General features: G+C 45.5%; 1 protein-coding gene across 3 annotated transcripts in view; it reads left to right on the forward strand.

Annotated features, from left to right (window-relative positions):
- The window catches only part of Rgl1 (ral guanine nucleotide dissociation stimulator like 1), a 260,603-nt gene that overhangs the window by 235,917 nt on the left and 5,184 nt on the right, over window positions 1-19,502 (forward strand). For all 3 annotated transcript variants that reach the window (XM_036202127.1, XM_036202129.1, XM_036202128.1), the window contains 7 exons: window positions 1,264-1,350; window positions 2,790-2,822; window positions 5,498-5,619; window positions 7,398-7,487; window positions 10,879-11,065; window positions 14,801-15,055; window positions 18,932-19,046. In XM_036202127.1, the coding sequence (XP_036058020.1) occupies window positions 1,264-1,350; window positions 2,790-2,822; window positions 5,498-5,619; window positions 7,398-7,487; window positions 10,879-11,065; window positions 14,801-15,055; window positions 18,932-19,046 (889 nt within the window). The remainder of the gene's footprint in view (window positions 1-1,263; window positions 1,351-2,789; window positions 2,823-5,497; window positions 5,620-7,397; window positions 7,488-10,878; window positions 11,066-14,800; window positions 15,056-18,931; window positions 19,047-19,502) is intronic.

A 19,502-nucleotide genomic window follows, 5' to 3' on the forward strand; every position in this document is an offset into this window, starting at 1 on the left:
ATGGCGGCCTGCCTCGTGCCAAGTGGCCTGCGCGGGCACTGCCTCAGACTTTGTATTCCTGCCAAAATTTCCCTAACTGCATATATAAAAAGGTGTCCGAGCCTGCCCACCATTTATTTTCCCTGGTGAGTGTGTGTACCTCAGTGGCCTTGTGGAGACCAGAGACAGTTTCAGATCAGATCTCATGAGATGAAAGTTAAAAACTTGACTCATTTCTCCCAACTTTTTTTTCCCCTGGAACTCACTCTGTAGACCAGGCTGGCCTTGAACTCACAGAGATCCACCTGGCTCTGCCTCCCGAGTGCTGGGATTAAAGGTGTGCACCACCCCCGCCAGGCATTTCTCCCCACTTTTAACATCATCTATAATGGTGCTGTAACAGGCACTCCTGAGAAATGTACACTGACAGAATCCTGTCAGTCAAAACCTGGACCCTCGCTTGGAATTCACCACTGTTGTTCTAGGACGCAATCCAGCATACCAGCAGCGCTTAGCTGTCATGATTTTCTAATCACTTCTGGTCCATGGCAGCTTCAAAGTCTTAACTTGTTTGTCATGACCTCGGCAGTCATCAGGATTACCACCCAGGAGTCCTGTAGAATGCCCCACAGTCTGAGTTTGTCTGTTTGTCTAGTGATTAAACTGAGGTCACACCTGCTTGGAAAGAATTTCCCAGAGATGAAATACCCCTCTTGTCACATCCTGCCAAAGAGTTATGTGGTGTCAGCGTGGCATCTGCTGTCATGTTGACGGTGTCCCTGTTGATGAGACCACCACTAACTTGGTTAAAGCAGAGTTTGCCAGATTAACTTGGGTGAAGTTACACTACACTCTTTCTGTCTTTCTGAAGGCGACTCACTAATAGGGATGGCCCATCCTCCTTCCTCTGGCAAATAGTGGTCTATTCTTAATGATGCTGAGGCCATGGCTATCCAGGGCATTCCAAACAGCTGGAAGTGTCTACACACACTGAAGAGAGCAGACCCCACTGACCAGAGCCTGAGCACAGTAGACCCCACTGTGAACACACTTGTACGTGTGTGTGATCTGGTTAGAGGCTTGCTTTTCCTGAATGAAAGTTAGACATTAGGTCATACAGTTCCTATCCTGTTTGCGTAGGGCTTTAAAACAATTCCAGTCCTGCAGGAGACATTAATGACTCCAAATTAGTCTTGCCCGGGTCTGTTTTCTCTGGTGTGTGGGTTACCGAAGCCATTGAACATTTCAGTGTCAGTAAAGAGTCCTGCTCTGACTCCTTCCCAGGGTGTGATGCAGGGTACCGTACCTTACCTGGGCACCTTCCTGACCGACTTGACCATGCTGGACACTGCTCTTCAAGACTACATTGAGGTGGGTTCTCTGTAGCGGCCTGTAGCAGAGCCAGTTCTGCACAGCCAAGCCTGCAGCCTTCTTCTTGGCTGCATGGGGAAGAAGTGAGCAGAAACGCAGTAAGCAAGGGAGCATGTTAGATGATGGAGCGTGGTGAGGTCCATAAAAGACACGTGATTAAAATGCCTTTTGAGGGGTGGGGTCTGAGCATGGGGACTGCGGATGGACTTGAAGGGACAATACACCCCAACTCTCTGTCTGGAGGGTAAAGAATGAGCCAGACTAAAGAATTTTCAAGTAGGGCCTTATTCCTTTGTAATTATTGTGTAACTGCCACCTGTTCTGGAGTATACATTTGGATGGACTACTATCTTTCTTTTGCGGTGAAGACAGGTTAAATTTCACTCAAACAAGCAGCCTGCTAGTAGTAGTAATAAAATGTTAAGTAGAAAGGATTTTATATTTTAAATGAGATTTAAAGATATTTGGGGTTTTTGTTTACTTGTCTGTTCTTGTTTTTTTTCGAGACAAGGTTTCTCTGTGTAGCTTCGGTGCCTGTCCTGGATCTCACTTTGTAGCCCAGGCTGGCCTCGAACTCACAGAGATCCTTCTGGCTCTGCCTCCTGAGTGCTGGGATTAAAGGCGTGTGCCACCACCGCCCAGTGAGATTTAAAGCTATTTGTAGGGCTCAACTTCTAACTCAGTCCTTGCCTCTCATGTCCTGGTTCAGTCCCTAGCAATGCCTAATAACCATAAACAAGTCACAGACAAACCAAAACACAGCACGCTACAGAACCAAAGCAGCCTGTGTATGTCCACATCACTGCTTCTCCAATGCAACCTGCTTTGCATGGACTGCAACTAGAAAGAAAGCTGTTTTACATGCTTGCAAGTATTCTATAAGTGGTGTAGACGTGCTTGTTCACTTTGCATGTCCTCTGCCTCAGCTTGTCTCGAGAAACACCCATCTATGCTGAGGAACTGCATGGGCTGGGCAAATACTGAGAACTTAAGTTTACCCTACTGAGAATAGGGATGGTGGTGATGAAGAATCGAAACTTCATTTCCATGGTGCTGTGGAGACTTCCCCATAAACCATTGACAATTTGGTTTCCAGCATGAGTCAGTGGCATCTGTGTTTGCTGTACTGGGTCAAGGGGACGAGGGAAGTGCATTTTTGCTCTTCACTGGCTTGGCAAATGTGTTGGATTCTGACTCACAGTGCTTTATCACTGTTACTATAGTTGGTTTCAGATTTTAAGGGATGGCTGCCTACCATGCCCTGTCATAAATGAACATTTTTCTCCCAGGAAAAGATGATTATCTTTTTCTGTAGTTGCCGTGTTAATAAGATCATTACTAATTACAACCCTATCATCCTTTGACCTATGTAGTGTGACCCGCAACAGCACAGGGATCTGCGGCTTGGTTGGTGACATTCTTTTAAACATTTCTTTCAGGGTGGACTGATCAACTTTGAGAAAAGGAGAAGGGTGAGTAGATATCCTGCCTGTGCTTTGCCATTTTATTTCATTTGGGCATGAAAAGCTGAAAGATGGGGAGACAAAATTTGTTCTTCTGTTTGTTTTTGGAGAGGCAGAACAGCGATACTCACTGAACATTTCAGTATATCATTACCTTTGGCATGTGCCTGTACATCGCTCCATGAGAGCCCTGCAAGCTCTTTTTCCTTCATCTTCAGTTAATGGTGAGGATGATAGAGACTGAGTAGCTGGTCCACAGTCAGCTGGGAATGAGCCCGAGTTCAGATCTTGTCCAGCTGTAAAGCTCATTAATAAATTAAAGGTAGTGTAGTGTAGAGCTGGGCACACAGCACAATGGGAGGACACCTGGCCTAGATGCATAAGGTCTTGCATTTGATCCCTAGAACATACACACACACACACACACACACACACACACACACACACACACACGCAGAGACAGAGAGATTGAGAGATTTCTTTCCTTACCCTCATCTCATCTCCTTCTTCACAGCTACTTTTAGAAAAACAGGTTTACTCTATAGTTAGTAATAATGTATTATGCATATGAAAATTATTGCTGAGAATAGATTTTGAATATTCTTCTACAAAGAAGTATGTGAAACACTTAATATGTTAATTAGCTTAATTTAGTCACTCCACAGTGAATACCTATTCCAAAATATCATGTTATGTACACCTTGAATATATGCTTCTCCCTCCCCACCAAGACAGGGTTTCTCTGTGTAGCCCTGGTTGTCCTGAACTAGCTCTGTAGCCCAGGCTGGCCTCGAACTCCCAGAGATCTGCCTGCCTCTGTTTCCCAAGTGCTGGGATTAAAGGCATGTGCCACCCTCCCCAACATACCAGTTTTTGTCAGTTGAATAGAAACAAGTCCATCTATTAAGGAAATAGGTTTCTAAGAGTGAATGACATTAATAAAGATATTAGTAGACTCCTGTGGGTCTGTCTGGGTGAGGAAAGGACATAGTCAGACTTCTCCATTAGATGGTTAGCTTTTTATCATTTCTGTCAGTATAGGAAGGATATTTTATATCATACTTAAATCTTTCTACGGATAGAATAGTTCTGCACTATGGTTTTTTTTTGAAGTGTACATTTTGCTATAATTTTTGTGTCAAATGGACATGAGCTAAGCATTTGAAAGTTTGAAAGGAAACTGAGTGAGTGAGTACCTTCTCTGGAATGCTTTGCTGTCTTCTATTCATCTGACCATCCTTCCATCCTATGGTACTGGTTGCATACCTACCAGGGAGCTCAGAAACCCGAGCTCCCTACCCTCCTGAAGTCCACAGTCCAGGAGGGAGCCAGGCAGATGAGCAGGCAACCATAAGTCATCTTTATCCAAGCTCAAAGCCAAGGTGGGGGAGGGTCTTAGAGAAGCACATAGGAGGCCAGAGAACAGTGCAGGAGCAAAGACCACGGGGCGTGATGTGAACATGGTGCGGAGCAGCTAGCCAGGCTAGGCTCCTCAGCAACAAGACACCAACATGGAGCCACAGGAGCTTTCTGTCCCTCATCCACTGGACCTTCCATGGTATGGTGGTAAATCTTCCTTGACAGCACTGGGGAAGGGATGAGACCACTGATGTGAAGTCACTTCTGTCCTGTCCTGTTAGGCCTCCACAATGCCCATGCTCAATCCTTTAACTTCAGCATAAACCTGGAAACAACTCTCTTTCCTTTTAAGACTAAGATGTTAAACATTTCCCGAGTTTGAGCATGACAAACTAAAGCTACAGTTTGTCCTTACTGCTGACATTAAGAAAGGGACCTTGAAGCATGTGCAGAGGTCTAAATAATTTTGGACACAATCATGTACGTGCTTCTCTTGTTCTCTTGTGAGCTACGGAAGGTTAGTTAAGTGATTTACTGGAGCAGTAAAGAACCCATGGATTTGGGCAACCTAAACACTAAGCTTTATGAGACCCATACTGTTTAGATGGAAAGCCCCCCTCCCCCCCAGCGCTTAGTTATTGAGGGGAAAGAGCTGGAGAAGTGGCTGCAGATGGGGAGCTGTGGCTTCTTCCCTGGAAACTTTTTCCTTCCTTCCTCCCTTCCTTCCTCCCTCCCTCCCTTCCTCCCTCCCTCCCTCCCTTCCTTCCTTCCACCCTCCCTCCCTCCCTCCCTCCTTCCTTCCTTCCTTCTTTACTTCCTTCTTTTTAAAGAAATAGAAGTAAAATGTTTTTATGTATTTCATCAATCTTCCCAAGAATGGAGACAGGAAGGAAAAGGCGCTATTATAAACTGAGTTGGTGACTAGTTGGACTTCTTTCGATGGCTTGTTTTAGTCATATGGATTCTTCCTGTAAGGAGAAAAGAGCATTAAGAATCAAAACATAAAGGACTGAAGGAGTTTGAAGTGATGTGTGTGTGTGTGTGTGTGTGTGTGTGTGTGTGTGTGTGTGTGTATTTTTAGATTGATTTTTGTTTGCGGTACCAACCAGGGATTAACCCAGGGTGTTATGTATGTCAGGCACACACTTTACATCCCTCCCCTGAGTTAGGGCTTCTAAGATTTATTCATGTCCTCTCTAAAGCAGCAGGATTTGAGAGTCCTCTTCAATGGTTTTACCCTTAAGGTGTTATATTTCCATGTTGAAAAGGTGTCCATTGGTTGCATCTTATTGCTCAGTCTCCTTGTCATTTTCTGTCTCTTTTAGGAATTTGAAGTCATCGCCCAGATAAAGCTCCTACAGTCTGCTTGCAACAGCTATTGCATGGCCCCAGACCAGAAGTTCATCCAGTGGTTCCAGCGGCAGCAGCTTCTCACCGAGGAGGAGAGGTAGAGCTGATCTGTCACCTGGCGGGGGAACTGTGATCCTGGCAAGAGGACTGTGGTGGCCCGGGACCTTGCTGGGCTGTCTCTTCAGTGGCTGCTGGGTGGCTGTGCAAGGGTCCTGGGTCCTTGGTTTCAGAGGGAAGTGCTGAATGGACAGGACTAGTGAATGGGCTTCTGAGCCCTACTCTGCCTCTCATCTTTGAAAACTTGCACAACCCCTTTGTTCTTCTCAGCTTCAGGATGCCTGTTTGTAAACTGTTGCTCTAAGCACAAAATCACATTCTGAAAAGCACTGTGAGATGCTAATCATGCTCGCCATCATTGCTACCACTGCATTGTGAGAGCGTCCACAGCGTTAGCTTCCAGGGGGAGAGGAGGGGAGGAAGAGGAGGAGGAGGAGGAGGAGAAGGGGAGCCCATGAGATTAAATATGAGATTAACTGAAGTGCTGTGGAACCCATGGGCATGAGCAGTTCGTTGATGAGGAGTTGTGGGGGATGGGAATGATTGACAGATATTTCCGAGTAGGCTGGACTATGAAGAGAGATTCCACCAGAAGAGCCAGAGAACATTCCAGACAGAGCAAGACAGGGACATGAGCAAGGCCTGGTGTCCTGCAGGCTTGGTGTTTGGAGGGCAGTGGTGCCTCTGATGTGGGTGGGGCCCAGGGCACAGGTTTCTTAAAACACTGGCTGCTGTGCATGGAAAGGCACACAGAGTCTAGCCAGTGCTTTGAATACTGGACGGGTGGGTTAGGACCTTCCCTATGGTCTGGTGGCCATATGTGGCCTGCTGCCTGTTTCCACATTTTAAGTGTCAGAGGGAAAAAAATAAAAGAAGAATAATGTGGCATGCGATAGCTATTTGAAATTCAAATTTTAGGATCCATAAATATCACTTTAACGGAATATAGCCCATTCATTTACATCATCTTATCTATGGTTGCTCTCAAGCATTAAAGACAGACCATATGGCCCACAGCCTAAAATACTTACTATCTGATCCAATTCAGAGAAAGTTTGCTGATCGCTGAGGTAGACCTGAGATTTTCTTTGAAGATTTATCATAAGGCAGAGTGACATGGACATAAGTATTTGCTGATGAGGACTGAGGGCTTTGAGGGGTGCTCTAGTGGGTTGTGACAGGCACCTCAAATCAGAAACTCCCTTTGGGCCTCACATTGGTTACTATTTGCCTGGCATACCAATATTTGAAGCCGGGATATTTTTAATTGAGGAGGTTTTAGCAATTAAAGATAAGGTTTGTAGTTACAGTTATATATCTTTATAAATAATATAATTGCTTATGCCTGTTCACCAAAGGTTAGATATTTTACAAAAATACCATCTTTCCTTTTCCTAACATAAAAAAATGTGTGCACGTGCACATAAATGCAAGCACATTGGAAGGAGGAAGCAGAGAAAGATGGTGGCAGTGCTCATTGAGGGAGGAGGAGTCTTCCTCTGGCCTTGCAGTGGGATGAGGACGGTCATGGGGCAGGCTGCAGTCAGCCTCTCCTGCTGCCGCGTCACCATCCTTGGGCTGAAGCCTGCAGAACTGTCCATCTACCAGTGAAAGGAGGAGGAGGAGGAGCATGCAGTGCAAATGTACCAGACGTGCCCATGAGCAAACACCCTCCGACGTTCACGCCAGAACACCACAGTCTACAGCTTTGCTTGCAATATCCAGAGCCTTCCTCTGAATCCAATGTTCCAGCACATCACATCCGTTGGGAATCTGTTTGGTGCTTACACTGACCTCAGACCTCCCCTGTCTTCCCAGTTATGCCCTTTCCTGTGAGATTGAAGCAGCTGCCGATGCCAGCACCACTTCCCCCAAGCCTCGGAAGAGCATGGTGAAGAGGCTGAGCCTGTGAGTCCCCACTACCCGCCCCGCCCACGGGGCCTGGCCCTGAGAGGGTCCTGTCAGAGTGGGGAGAGGGGAATATTCAGCACTGAATGTTCACTTAAAGAATGTGTTTTCTGTCATGACCGCAAAAGGCCCATTGCATCCATCCATGCCTCTCCCCATCCTCTAGGATGAACCCCTGTCATCTCACACCTGGACCACTCCAGCAGCAGTGGTCTGGCTGTCCTCTTGGCCCGTCAGTTCATTCTCTAATAGCCTGTTGACCCTTTGAACAACAGATTATTTCACTTTTTCAAAACATCCAATGGTTGGTTCTATTTTGAAATGAAGTCTCAACTCCAGGTCCTCATTTACTAGGCCTAATGTGTTCGACTCCCAGATTTCCTTCTCTTAAGCACTTACCTTGGTTCACCAAGGTCTGCCACATCCTTTAAACACACCAGGCTGTTGCCTTTACACTAGCCCTTGCCATGGCTTGAAATGGCCTATTTCCCTGGATGTTGGCAAGAATGGTTATCTCCTAAGAGACACTTCTGGCAGTGCTGTGTACTCTGGTCACCCTCATTTGTGCTGACCTTTTCAGTTTAGAGTGAGCAGTATTATAGTAGACACAGTGTCCATCGGGTATGGTAGATGAAGAGGCCTTCTGTGGCCAACTTTGTGAGACCTCACTCCATCTGGATAGAATCCAGAGACCTTGGCACATCTACAGGACCCCATTGCCCCACAGCATTAGCACCACCCCGACAGCCTGGACACGTGCCATCTTTCCCTGTTCACGTGACCCAATGCACTCCAGTCGCCTTAAGACCTCCCCGCACACACCAGGCAGTCATTCCCAGTTGTCTTTGTTCTGCTGACTCGTCTCCCAAAGAGCCACCTGGCTCACTCTTCCTTCCTTCAGGTGTTTGTAGAAATGGCACCCTGACAAGCTTGGGGACCACCATAACCCTTCCACACCACCTGTCCTTGGCTGTCCTCCATCTTCATTTTCTCCATCACGTTTACCTTCATCTAACGTACCGTACACTGTATGTGTCTGTAGAATCTGAGCTCACGAAGGGAAGCCTTGTTTTTATTTGTTGCTCTGTTCACAGCATCTAAATGCTGCCACACACACACCATAAGTGAACAGTGAATACTTAGAATGACTAAAATAAGCCGGACGCCGGGGCTGCTGTAAGGACAGTACATGTGGTTGTGAAATCTACAACATGATCTAGGAAACAGTTTCTGTGATCAGCTCCAATCACATAGAACAGGAAACTGAAGTATGGAAAAGGTCCATCATGTGCTTGTGATGGGAGGATCTGGACGCAAACCTAAGATTCGGCTCAGAGTTAAGTTTGTAGATGCTTTATGCACGGTGACATGTGAAATTACATTCTGAAGGAAGAGAGAGATGGAAGAGTTGGGGGGAGGAGGGAGAGCCAGAGGAGGAAGAGAGGGAATACAACTGTTGTTCTTTAGACCCTAGGCTTTGGCTGGTCCAGTTTCTGGAGAATGACTGAGAACCTGCTCTGCTCCATGAGGTTCATCTTTAGACTCTACTTCCAGGAAGCTTCCCTCCCATGCAGATCCCTCGGTTTATAAACCTGAGTCTCATCTTTCGGGTGACACTATCTGCATTGGCCAGGGGCAAGCAAGAGTAGCCCTTAGGGAATAGTGGTCAGTTTTCCCAGGCCACCTGGTTCACCTTGACACGCCCCGACCCCAGCAACTGCCATGCAGACATCTTGGCTATTGTTTCTGATGTGAGGGTGTAATGCTTTCTGGATCAGTGGATTTTTGTGGCTCACCAGTTCTGGAATGTTCTCAGCCACTGTATCTTCATACGTTCCCTTTTCCAGTCTCATCGTCTTCTGATCTTACACACATGCAGGATTGTCTGCTGTTTTCACTGGGTCCTTCAACCTATTTCCATATCTGTTTATCAATGCGGATTTCTGAGGATTTTTTTTTTCCAGATTTACTCACGATTTTTTTCATAATTGTTTTCTTTAACAGTTATCTAACCCTACTGAGTTTTTAATTTTGATCACTATACATTTCACTTATATGTGATTTTTTTTTTTTCAAATTCTCTTTTTTGTTGGAGTGGCCTTTCTCTGAACAGATTTAAATTTTTCTTATGTCTTTAATATTTTAAATACATTCATAAAGCTTGGCCTGTGGTGGACATACAAATATTTGTCAAGTGAATGAATGAGTGACTGTTTTCTGATGGTCCCAATATCAGAAGTTCTCAGGGGTCGGTGTCTCCTGCTCATCATGTCTCTTAATTCTTTTTGAGTGGAGTGGTTCTTTGTGTATATTTTGTGATTTTTTTTTTTTTTGTATTGTGAGCTCATCTTTATAAAAGAATTCTTTGCAGCTTATGGAAAAGGTGTAGCCTTCCTGAAGAACAGATTCCATCCATCCATCCATCCATCCATACATCATTCTCAGTGGTGGCCTGAGATTTCCTAACGTGTAGACCACCTAGGTAGAAAATCAGAGGGAAGCAGGGGCCGGGTTCACACATGTGTGGAGACATTATTCCTTCCATACAAATTCAGGCCAGGACAGACAGGCTTTCCTGTTGTCTTCTATATCTGTAGCCTCTCTCTTTACTGAGGGTCAAACCCTTTGAGTGCCTGGCTTTCTATAAGATGTTGAGTACCAGCCTTCTTCCTTTCGTAAATAGAACCTTCATTTCACAGAACTGTGTACAAGATAAATCTGTGACAAGTTCACACATATATGCATGGAAATAGCAAATGAAACCCCAATATTATGTATCCTTAAAGTGCATTAATTTTTTTAAATGACTATTTGGCCAACATTCATACCTCCCATTTCCCGAAGAGAGCAGCTGCAGAAATAGCTCACCAGCTTCCGATTTTCAGTTCTCTTTTTCTTGAAGGCCTGTAGGGATTTCCCTTACATCTTGCCAGCTCAGCTGAAAAGAGGTTTTAGTATTTCTTACATAGTTGATTTATGGAGAAGGACTTTGGGTTATTGTAGTTCTCCAGATGGCTCAAAGCAGAAGTGTTCTTCCTTGGTTTCTTTTCCAGAGCACACCCATTTTTCCAGCTGCAGGAAGTTCCAAGTTCAATTTAGGGTAGGAGGCAATAGGGTGGGGTGTTGGTATTCTGACCCTGTCACTGTGGTCCAGAGACTGCTAAAAGATGGAGGAACCATGCATCAGTTGAACAACCTATGTGTTGTTTGGGGTTGGGTGTAATCTTCTGGGACAAGATAGTCACTACTATTTGTTAGAAACATAGCTCTTTTTTTCTTAAAATATGTCAACAGACTACACACGATTGGGAAAACATTAAGAGCTTAATCAGCACCCATTGTTTGCTCAGTCTTGGGTCTAGGTTTGTAACAGTCTGTGTGTTTTCTGCAGACTGTTTCTGGGGTCTGACCTCATCACTGGGAGCACTCCCACTAAAGAGCAGCCCAAGTCCACGGCCAGTGGGAGCTCTGGTGAGAGCATGGACTCGGTCAGCGTGTCGTCCTGTGAGTCAAACCACTCAGAGGCTGAGGAGGGGTCCATCACACCCATGGACACACCAGATGAGCCTCAAAAGAAGGTACATCCTAATCCCCCTTCCTGTTGCAGCCCCCCAGCATGCTGTGTGCCACATGAAGAATGTCGGTTTTTCAGTACGTGTCAGAGACAGAGTCCTTCTGGGGACCCATTCCTCAGAGAAACAGCTGCAAAGCACTGAGGAGATTGGCTTACTCATTTGTACCTTGAACATTATTATGCCCATGCCTAAATGCACCAAAGGATTATGGCCCCTAAAATATGAATGCGTTAGTCAAGAGAATCCGGCATGCTTGAGGAAGAACAAAGCATAAGAAATGGAGATGTGCCAACTTCTTGGTGCCACGTGCTATTTTAGCCCCATCTGTACCACACTCACATCATATAGAAAAGCACTCTAAACTTAAAAACCTAGAGCAGCCACCATATGTCTAGGCGGCTGGCTGCTCTGGGTCAGGCTTGACCCTGCACCACAGTTGTAACCCAAGTCTGCTCACTTACCTGTCATTCACTTGGAGTAATAGACTTCTAGAACACTCTCTCAGCATGCCGAAATGTCTGAAGAAGAAGCTCCACCCTGTAAGCACACGCAGCTTTCCTTGGTCATACCTACAACATTCCATGGCTCAAAGCAGTCATGTGGTCAAATCCAACATAAATAACTGAAGCAGGGAGATACGATCCAGCTTCGGTGGGAGGAACCGTGGAACAAAACCCAGGGCAAAGGGCGCAGTTTGCAGCAGGGGAGGAGTTGATACTTAGGATATAGTCTACCACAGCGGAAATAGATGGCAAGCTGTAAGCACTGATAGTGGGATCCTCGTCCAGTCCATTTCTCATGCTGCACAAATAAAGAGAAACTATCTGCACAACTACAGCAACATGGGGACAGACAGGAGGCTCCCCGGAAGCTCCCTGGAAGCTCCCCAGAAGCTCCCCGGCCAGCTACAGCTAGCTTGCTGTACATACAAAATGGTGGACAGCCTGTCTCAGTCAAGTTAGAGGTTGTCCTCTGATATCAGCATGTGTGCCCTGGCATCTACACACATGCACTCACACACATCTTACACACACACACATACACACACACACACACACACACACACACATCTTACACACATCTTTCTCTCACACAGAGAGAATTTTTTTTTTTTTTTGCCAGAACTGAGGTTCGAACCCAGGGCCTTGCACATGCTAGGCAAGTGCTCTACCACTGAGCTAAATCCCCAACCCCCAGAGATTTTTTTAAACACACACAGATTTTTAAAAATCTAGAATGAGGTCTTACTCCTTTGCTTTTTCACAGGGTCTAATGTTTTACGGGTCTCATAATCTGCTGGTGGATGTCATAGGAAAGTGACCATGGCTGTGCCGCCCACACATCTTGGAGGGATTGCTGTCCCTGTCTGGGAAGGAGATGGAATCAGTCTGTTGGTGCAGAGGTGGAATATGAGCATGTTACCCTTAGGAGAACGTGAAAATTAGGGCTGAGGATACAGCTCAGTGGTAGAGTGTATAACTAGTATTACAAAGCCTTGGCTTCACACACACACACACACACACACACACACACACACACACACACACACACGGTGTCTTGGAAGTCATGCACATGTTGTTGCTTCCACAACTCTATGTTTTTTTGTCAAATTAATTTCTTTCATAGGTTGTATTTATGCATTTTCAGATGAATCTTACCTAGAGTCAAGTGTCTACAGACTTAAAGATGAGTGTGTGACATGGATACATGCAGTTTCTGTGCTGAAAAATCCCTATACATTACCCAGAAAATTCTATAGTTCTGCGTGGCTCCTGACTGGGCCTGCATGTCTCGCACACTCCTAGCCTGGGATCCTGGGATGGCTTCCTCTCTAGTGGCCTCCACATGGTCCCTCTCCCTCTCCCATGTGAGGTTACATAATTTGCATTCCTCTTTCTCCATGCTCCTTATCATCACTTATAAACATTTATTTTTATGTTCACTCCTTCCCACTTACATTCTTACTAGGAATATGGGGGCCCATCAGATATTCTCTTTATAACTCATGTAACCTCACCATCCTTAATGTTTTATCATCTCCATTATAAATGTTATTAAAATCATGGAAAGGGAAAAAAGAACATGAAAGTGAAAAAATTCAACCAACATTTGGAAAATGGACCTTCTTGGCTAATATACTTGTAGACAAAATTATGCTATTAAAATTGTCCACTCTGAGTAAGTGTTCGAGTTGAGTTACTTGGGCACAGAAGACAAAATTCCAGACAACAGCAGCATATAGCTAAACTATATCATGACAGTCCCACTCAGACACTACGTATCAAACTGACATTGCAGCTTGCTAGCTGTAATAGAGCACCCATGTTGTGGAATTGTCTTTAACGTAGGATGCCGTAGGAAGAAGCATCCCCCAAGAAATTAAAGCTAACATAGTTCTTATTCTTTTTAGAAGCCACATTATCAGAAAGCTACATTTCTTAATCTGTTTCTGTGGAAGGGCAGACACATATGGAAGAAGTTAATAATGATTTTTAATTACTTCTAGAATATTTTACAGGATTATTATAATATAATTCAGCTTAACTCACTCCAGATATTACACACACACACACACACACACACACACACACACACACACACACAGAGAGAGAGAGAGAGAGAGAGAGAGAGAGAGAGAGAGAGAGAGAGAGGGGGGGAGAGAGAGAATTTTCTGTAATACTTGACATTTAAATGGCTCAATGTAATGGTTTTGTGTGGGGAATACATTCTGGTGAGTTTTAAGCATCTCTTGTCTGACAATTAATATTGGATGCATCTTAAATATTTGGTTACTTGGAGAAGCTCATTAACTGCAGCCACACATTTCTCAAGTGGCCTTGACCTAGATCATGGAAGTGTATGTTGCTGGGCCTGCCAGCAAATGTGAAAAGTAGCAGAGATATTCAAAGGCTAAGTGTCTTCAGGCAAATGAATGGGTTTTTCTGAATCGTATGCTCATTATTGTTATGATGCTGTGAGACCTAAGTGAGAAAGAGAAACGCAAGGCCATTGCTAGTCTTGCAGTATTGAAGATATCACGGCAATAGCGCAGCAGGTCACTCGTTCTGTATCTTCTGCAGCATGCTGTACATTGCTGTGTGCACACCATGGCAAAGGGGGAAATGCAGTGCTCCTGGTCCTCATAGCAGTGAGACTGGGTGGATGAACCTGGGGCACAGTGGGGCACAGTGTTGTCTCTGGGCCTTGGGCTTCTCTAGTTGAGAAAAGGGTCAGGTCAGAAGAGCCCCTCCCACCCCTGCAGCAGAACTACCTAAGCTGCAGTCCCTATCTCATAAGCTTCTAGACATAAAGACGTTTAAGTCCTACTACAAAATCGTCGTGGCTGTATTGGTACTGAGAATCTGTAAGCTCCCATAAGGAAGGCTTCCTGGCATCTGTAAACTGACTTACTTCAGCGGCTATGGCCTCTATAAACTGGTGTCTGCTGCCATCTCCTGGTTGACTTTCATATGAACAACTGGAAACAGGAAGTCCAAGAACCACTGTGCCTTTCCACGATTCAGAGTGCTTAGCTCACTCTGAGTCACTGACCAGTCACATCAGCCCATGGTCCGTAAGTGTGTGTGAGATCAGTTACCAGAGACCTGCGAGATATCGAGGAGGAAGTCACTGAAGCTGATCAGTTTCCATGTCTACTTCTGTCTTGAAAATTGTGACGCATGCCTGGTGCAGGTTCTAACAGCCCTGTTTTCTTTGGGGATGGGTTTGCTCTTGCAGCTCTCTGAGTCCTCCTCTTCATGTTCCTCGATCCATTCCATGGACACAAATTCCTCAGGGATGTCGTCCTTAGTCAACCCCCTGTCCTCCCCTCCAACCTGCAACAACAACCCTAAAATCCACAAGCGCTCTGTCTCCGTGACGTCCATTACCTCCACAGTACTGCCTCCCGTTTACAACCAGCAGAATGAAGACACCTGCATCATCCGCATCAGTGTAGAGGATGACAATGGGAACATGTACAAGAGCATCATGGTAAGGGGCCGGCCTGTCTGCGAGGGTCTCTGTGGCAGGAGCCCAGGCCGCCACATCTGTCAGCTGTGCACACCGATACCCTTGAATGCGCATGCTCTTTGTCACACCTGTCTCTGCGTGCACATACAACCAACAGGAAAAGCAGCAGCATCTTCCTGGGCCTAGATTAGTGGTATGTCTATCTAATGGTGCAGGTGACTGTAGTAGTTTTGACATCTTGAGACTTATTTAAACCTATTCATCGGGGCTGGTGTCCCGTTTTGTGATGATCCACGTGGGTGACTATATGACAGTGGTCCAGGGAGGATGCCATGGCTCCACATGCCTTCTTCACATGAACTCTTCCGATGTTTAGGAGTGAATTAACCTGCCTTTTCAGTAGTGCGGTCCCTGGGAACAGAGCTTTCTCCTTTAGTCATGTGGCTCAAGCCTAGCTCCCGAAGAGGATGATCAAGGTGAAGTGCTGTTTGGATCAGCTTAATAAGTATATGGAACTGGGTTTTATGTGCTTCTTACAAAACCTGCATTACACTAGGAAAATTCCAAAGCTACACTTGATGGTGCTAGTCTTTTGGAATACATACCAGGCCTCTCTCAAGGTGATGACCTTGACTGTGTAAGGTCTTGTGTTAGATGACTAAATTCCCTAGTCGGTAGGGCCTATAATACACTAAAATAATAAACAATAAGTAAACCCTTTTCTTCAGCAAAGCCTACAGTCAATTCCATTTCTGCTTTGATTGCACCATTTGCCTCCAGGCTAAGGCCTGAATGTGCCGTAAGAGGTGTGCAGTCCTTGTCTTTTAACGTTCCAGAGAAAGCCTTTGCTGACCCCTTCACTGAACACAGTCACTATTGAGGGTGTGTTGGTACTAGTTACTGCCCTGGGCTTTGAGAAGGAGGAGATGACTAAGAGTCATTGATCTTTGAAGAACTTGCAGTAAAAGAGAGAGAAATCATACACTAAATGTTCTAACGGAAGCCAGACCAGGTTGGAAATGGTCTTGTGGCCTCCCCGGGGGACTTTGTGTTAATTCTACAGGCAGTAAGGTCTCCCTGGGGGGTTCATGTTAAGGAACGATCAGGTTTGTTCATTAGAAGAGTGCCTGGCCTCGTGAAGGCCTGCTGCTCGAGGTGGGGGTGGGAGGGAGCACCGTGGGCAGGAAGCAGGCTAGGAAGCTGCTCCCAGCTTTCATGCAGGGCACGATAAGGGATGAATAATGACCCTGTGGCTGGAGATGATATGGGAAGATTCTTCCAAGGTATTATTGTAAGAGCCATTCATCCTGTTATCAACCTTTTGGTAACTGTTGTGGAGGGTACGGAAGAGGGAGGGTTCCTAAGGAAGAGGGAGAATTTGGGACCATCTGGTGACCTTGTGGCCCGGTAGCCAATGACTCTGTCCAGTGAGATATGAACTGCCAGAGGAGAAGGTTTCAGGGTCTTTAAATTGGGACATCCAGATGGCATTGGTAATAGATTGTCAGAAACGTAGGGATCAGGCCGGTGTTGGAATCCAATAGTACATGTCTTTCAGCCCCATGCGGTGGGAATGAGTGTGGGATGAGACCCAGCTTAACTCATAGTAGGAGTAGCTAACAGGCATGCACTAGAGAAATAGATCCCTGGGAATCCAGGCCATCGGTAGCAGTATTTTCAGCACACTCTAGTGGTATGCTTGTTACATTGCCAACCAGAAAGCAGTGGGCCACCCACATAACCAGTGTCTCGGAATCAGAGCACAGATGTGTGCACCCAGCGGTTACGCTGTGTGCCATGCCCATGGCTGTGTGCTCTGCTTGGTCAGGGGAAAACAGTACACCCAGGAGACATCTTGGTCCAGATGTGATGTCCTGGTTTTGGGTGGACAATAGATGAGTCCCCAGAGTATTCCTTCCTTGGGATAGGGAATGTCTTTGGGAGAACAGCCCCTTTGCTGTCCTTTCCTGGGGCCTTTATGTTCCTTTATAAACCCCAGGGAAAGCCCTTGGCCACTGCCCTTCTTCTGTAGCCTGGCTCTCTCCCTAAACAGATTTCTACACTGAAATGTACCTGTCTGCCCACAAGTGTTCTTCCTCCTTCAGCATTACACTGCTGATCTGCTGTTGGGGTGATTTCCTTTATATTATCAAAAATATCTATTTTCCTCCTTTAAAATTTTGTCTGCATTAGTTCTTTCCTTGTGAGTGCATAAGCCAGATGTTTTGGTGATAGGCAAATCCACTCAGCCCTTATTGCTGTTTATTGAATCACAAGCACCAGCTGCTGCCTGGGTCACAGGGAGGCACTTAGGCCCTGGAGGAAATCAGGCTGTGTGTGTGTGTGTGTGTGTGTGTGTGTGTGTGTGTGTGTGTGTGTATGTGCGCATGTGCCAAGCCCTAGCAAGCATGTTTTTCCCACCTCCTGGTGAGAGAAGCTTTTCTTTTTAAATATGCATAATCCGAGTTTTCATTCACTTCTTTAGCCTTTAAAGAAATCACTCAAGGTATGGCATGTAGACAGACCTCTTAGATGTCACCTGAATTCACGCTCAAAATCAACTAGTGGGCGGAGATAAAGAAAGGAAAAATCAGACTTGGGAGTGAAGCGAACCTTTGTGCTTTCATTAGAAGCTGATTTTTATTAAAGTATGATTAGCACACAGTTCAGACTTAGTGTTCTCTTCTTTGAGTTTTAAAATCTCTTGGTGTGTATCTGTCCACGGCTGGAAATCGAATGAAGGCTATTTCCAGCCACACCAAGCCTCCCTCCGATACTTCCAATCAGTCCCCTTTAACCACAGATGCAGGCTTTATGTTTGAATGCTGTCTTATTTCAGCACGTTTGTGAGATCCTCCCTCATTGTTGCAGGTGTCAGTTCTTGGTCAGTTCTCCTTGAGTGGCTCAGCAGTCAGCATGGCATCATTTTGTCACACATTGTCCTGTAGAAGAGACAAGTCAGGTTGATTGAAGGTTTAGGATATTATGAATGAACCTGCTATGATACTGTGCACAAGTCCCTTTGTGAACATAGGTTTTCAGTTCTTTTAGCAAATGGTTTGCTGGGTCATTGAGTCTCTTATCCTTTTTTTTTTTCAATAGGCAGAATTGTAGCCATTTCTTTCTGTTGGTTGTCAACTATTGTCATGGCATAAGCTCTACACATGAAGATCACATTGGCCAAGGACTCATGATGTCTTACATTTTTCACAGTTCATGTATATATGCGAATATATATATATATATTCTTTTATTGTGAAATTAAGCAGTGTGGGGTGATAGTCAATGTGTGTTTGTAGTTGGAAGATTACTCCAGTCTTGCCTGGACCCCACAGTCCCATAGCCTGCTTATAAAATAATCACTCAGAAGCTTATATTAACTATAACCACTTGGCCATTAGCTGAGGCTTATTACTGATTAGCTCTTACACTTAAATTAACCCATAATTTTTATCTGTGTTTAGCCACATGGTTTGGTACCTTTTCTCAGTTTTGCCTTCATATCGTGCTTCCTCTGAGTCTGGTTGGTGTCTCCTGATTCAGCGTTCCTTTTCCCAGAATTCTCCTTGTCTGTTTATCCCACCTGTACTTCCTGCCTGGCTACTGGCCAATCAGTGTATTATTTATCAACCAATCAGGGCAATACATTCACAGCATACAGACATCCCACAGCATGTGTTTTCCCCATTTTAGTAGGGTTACCTGCCTACCATCTTTTGGCTTGTCAGATGGAAGTAGTACTAACACTCAGGAGTCTTGGCTCTCTGTCCCATTCTCATGCCACCTTCTCCATCCTTCCTAGAGAAGGATGTGCCACACAAGACAGCAAAGGTCAGCGGACAGGAGTGTAGGGAACACGAGCTAAGCACGTTACAGATGTCTTCATTGTCTTTGCAGTTGACAAGCCAAGATAAGACCCCCGCTGTGATCCAGAGAGCCATGATGAAGCACAATCTGGACTCGGACCCAGCTGAGGAATACGAGCTGGTACAGGTCATCTCGGAGGACAAAGGTGGGCACGTTCTCCTCTGTGTGCCAGGTGCCAGCAGTCACATGGTTTGCTCTTTGTTGCTCACAGCAGAAAGGGCATGTAATGTTTTTCTTTTTATTGGAATCTGGTGGCTGGCATGCGAGCGTGTGTGTGTGTGTGTGTGTGTGTGTGTGTGTGTGTGTGTGTCCCCTCCCCTGACAGGGTGTGGTTACAGGCACAGTTTTTTATGTGGTGCAGGATCCAAACTCAGATTCTCATATTAACACAGCAAGTGTTCTCACCCACAGGACCCTCTCTCCTGCCCCCTGTGAGTCAGGAGTGGGTGATCCCCATGAGAAGTGTGTTTTCACGAGCAGTTTCTGTGTGTCAGGAGTGGGAAGCAGATGGAACCTGTTGGGTCTGGGCAGATAGACACACACATCCTTTACTTGACACTGATTCTCTGTCCTGTGTGACCTGAGGCACTCACGTCAGAAT

This window comes from Onychomys torridus, chromosome 11 (genome assembly GCF_903995425.1).
Source record: "Onychomys torridus chromosome 11, mOncTor1.1, whole genome shotgun sequence".
Taxonomy (NCBI): domain Eukaryota; kingdom Metazoa; phylum Chordata; class Mammalia; order Rodentia; family Cricetidae; genus Onychomys; species Onychomys torridus.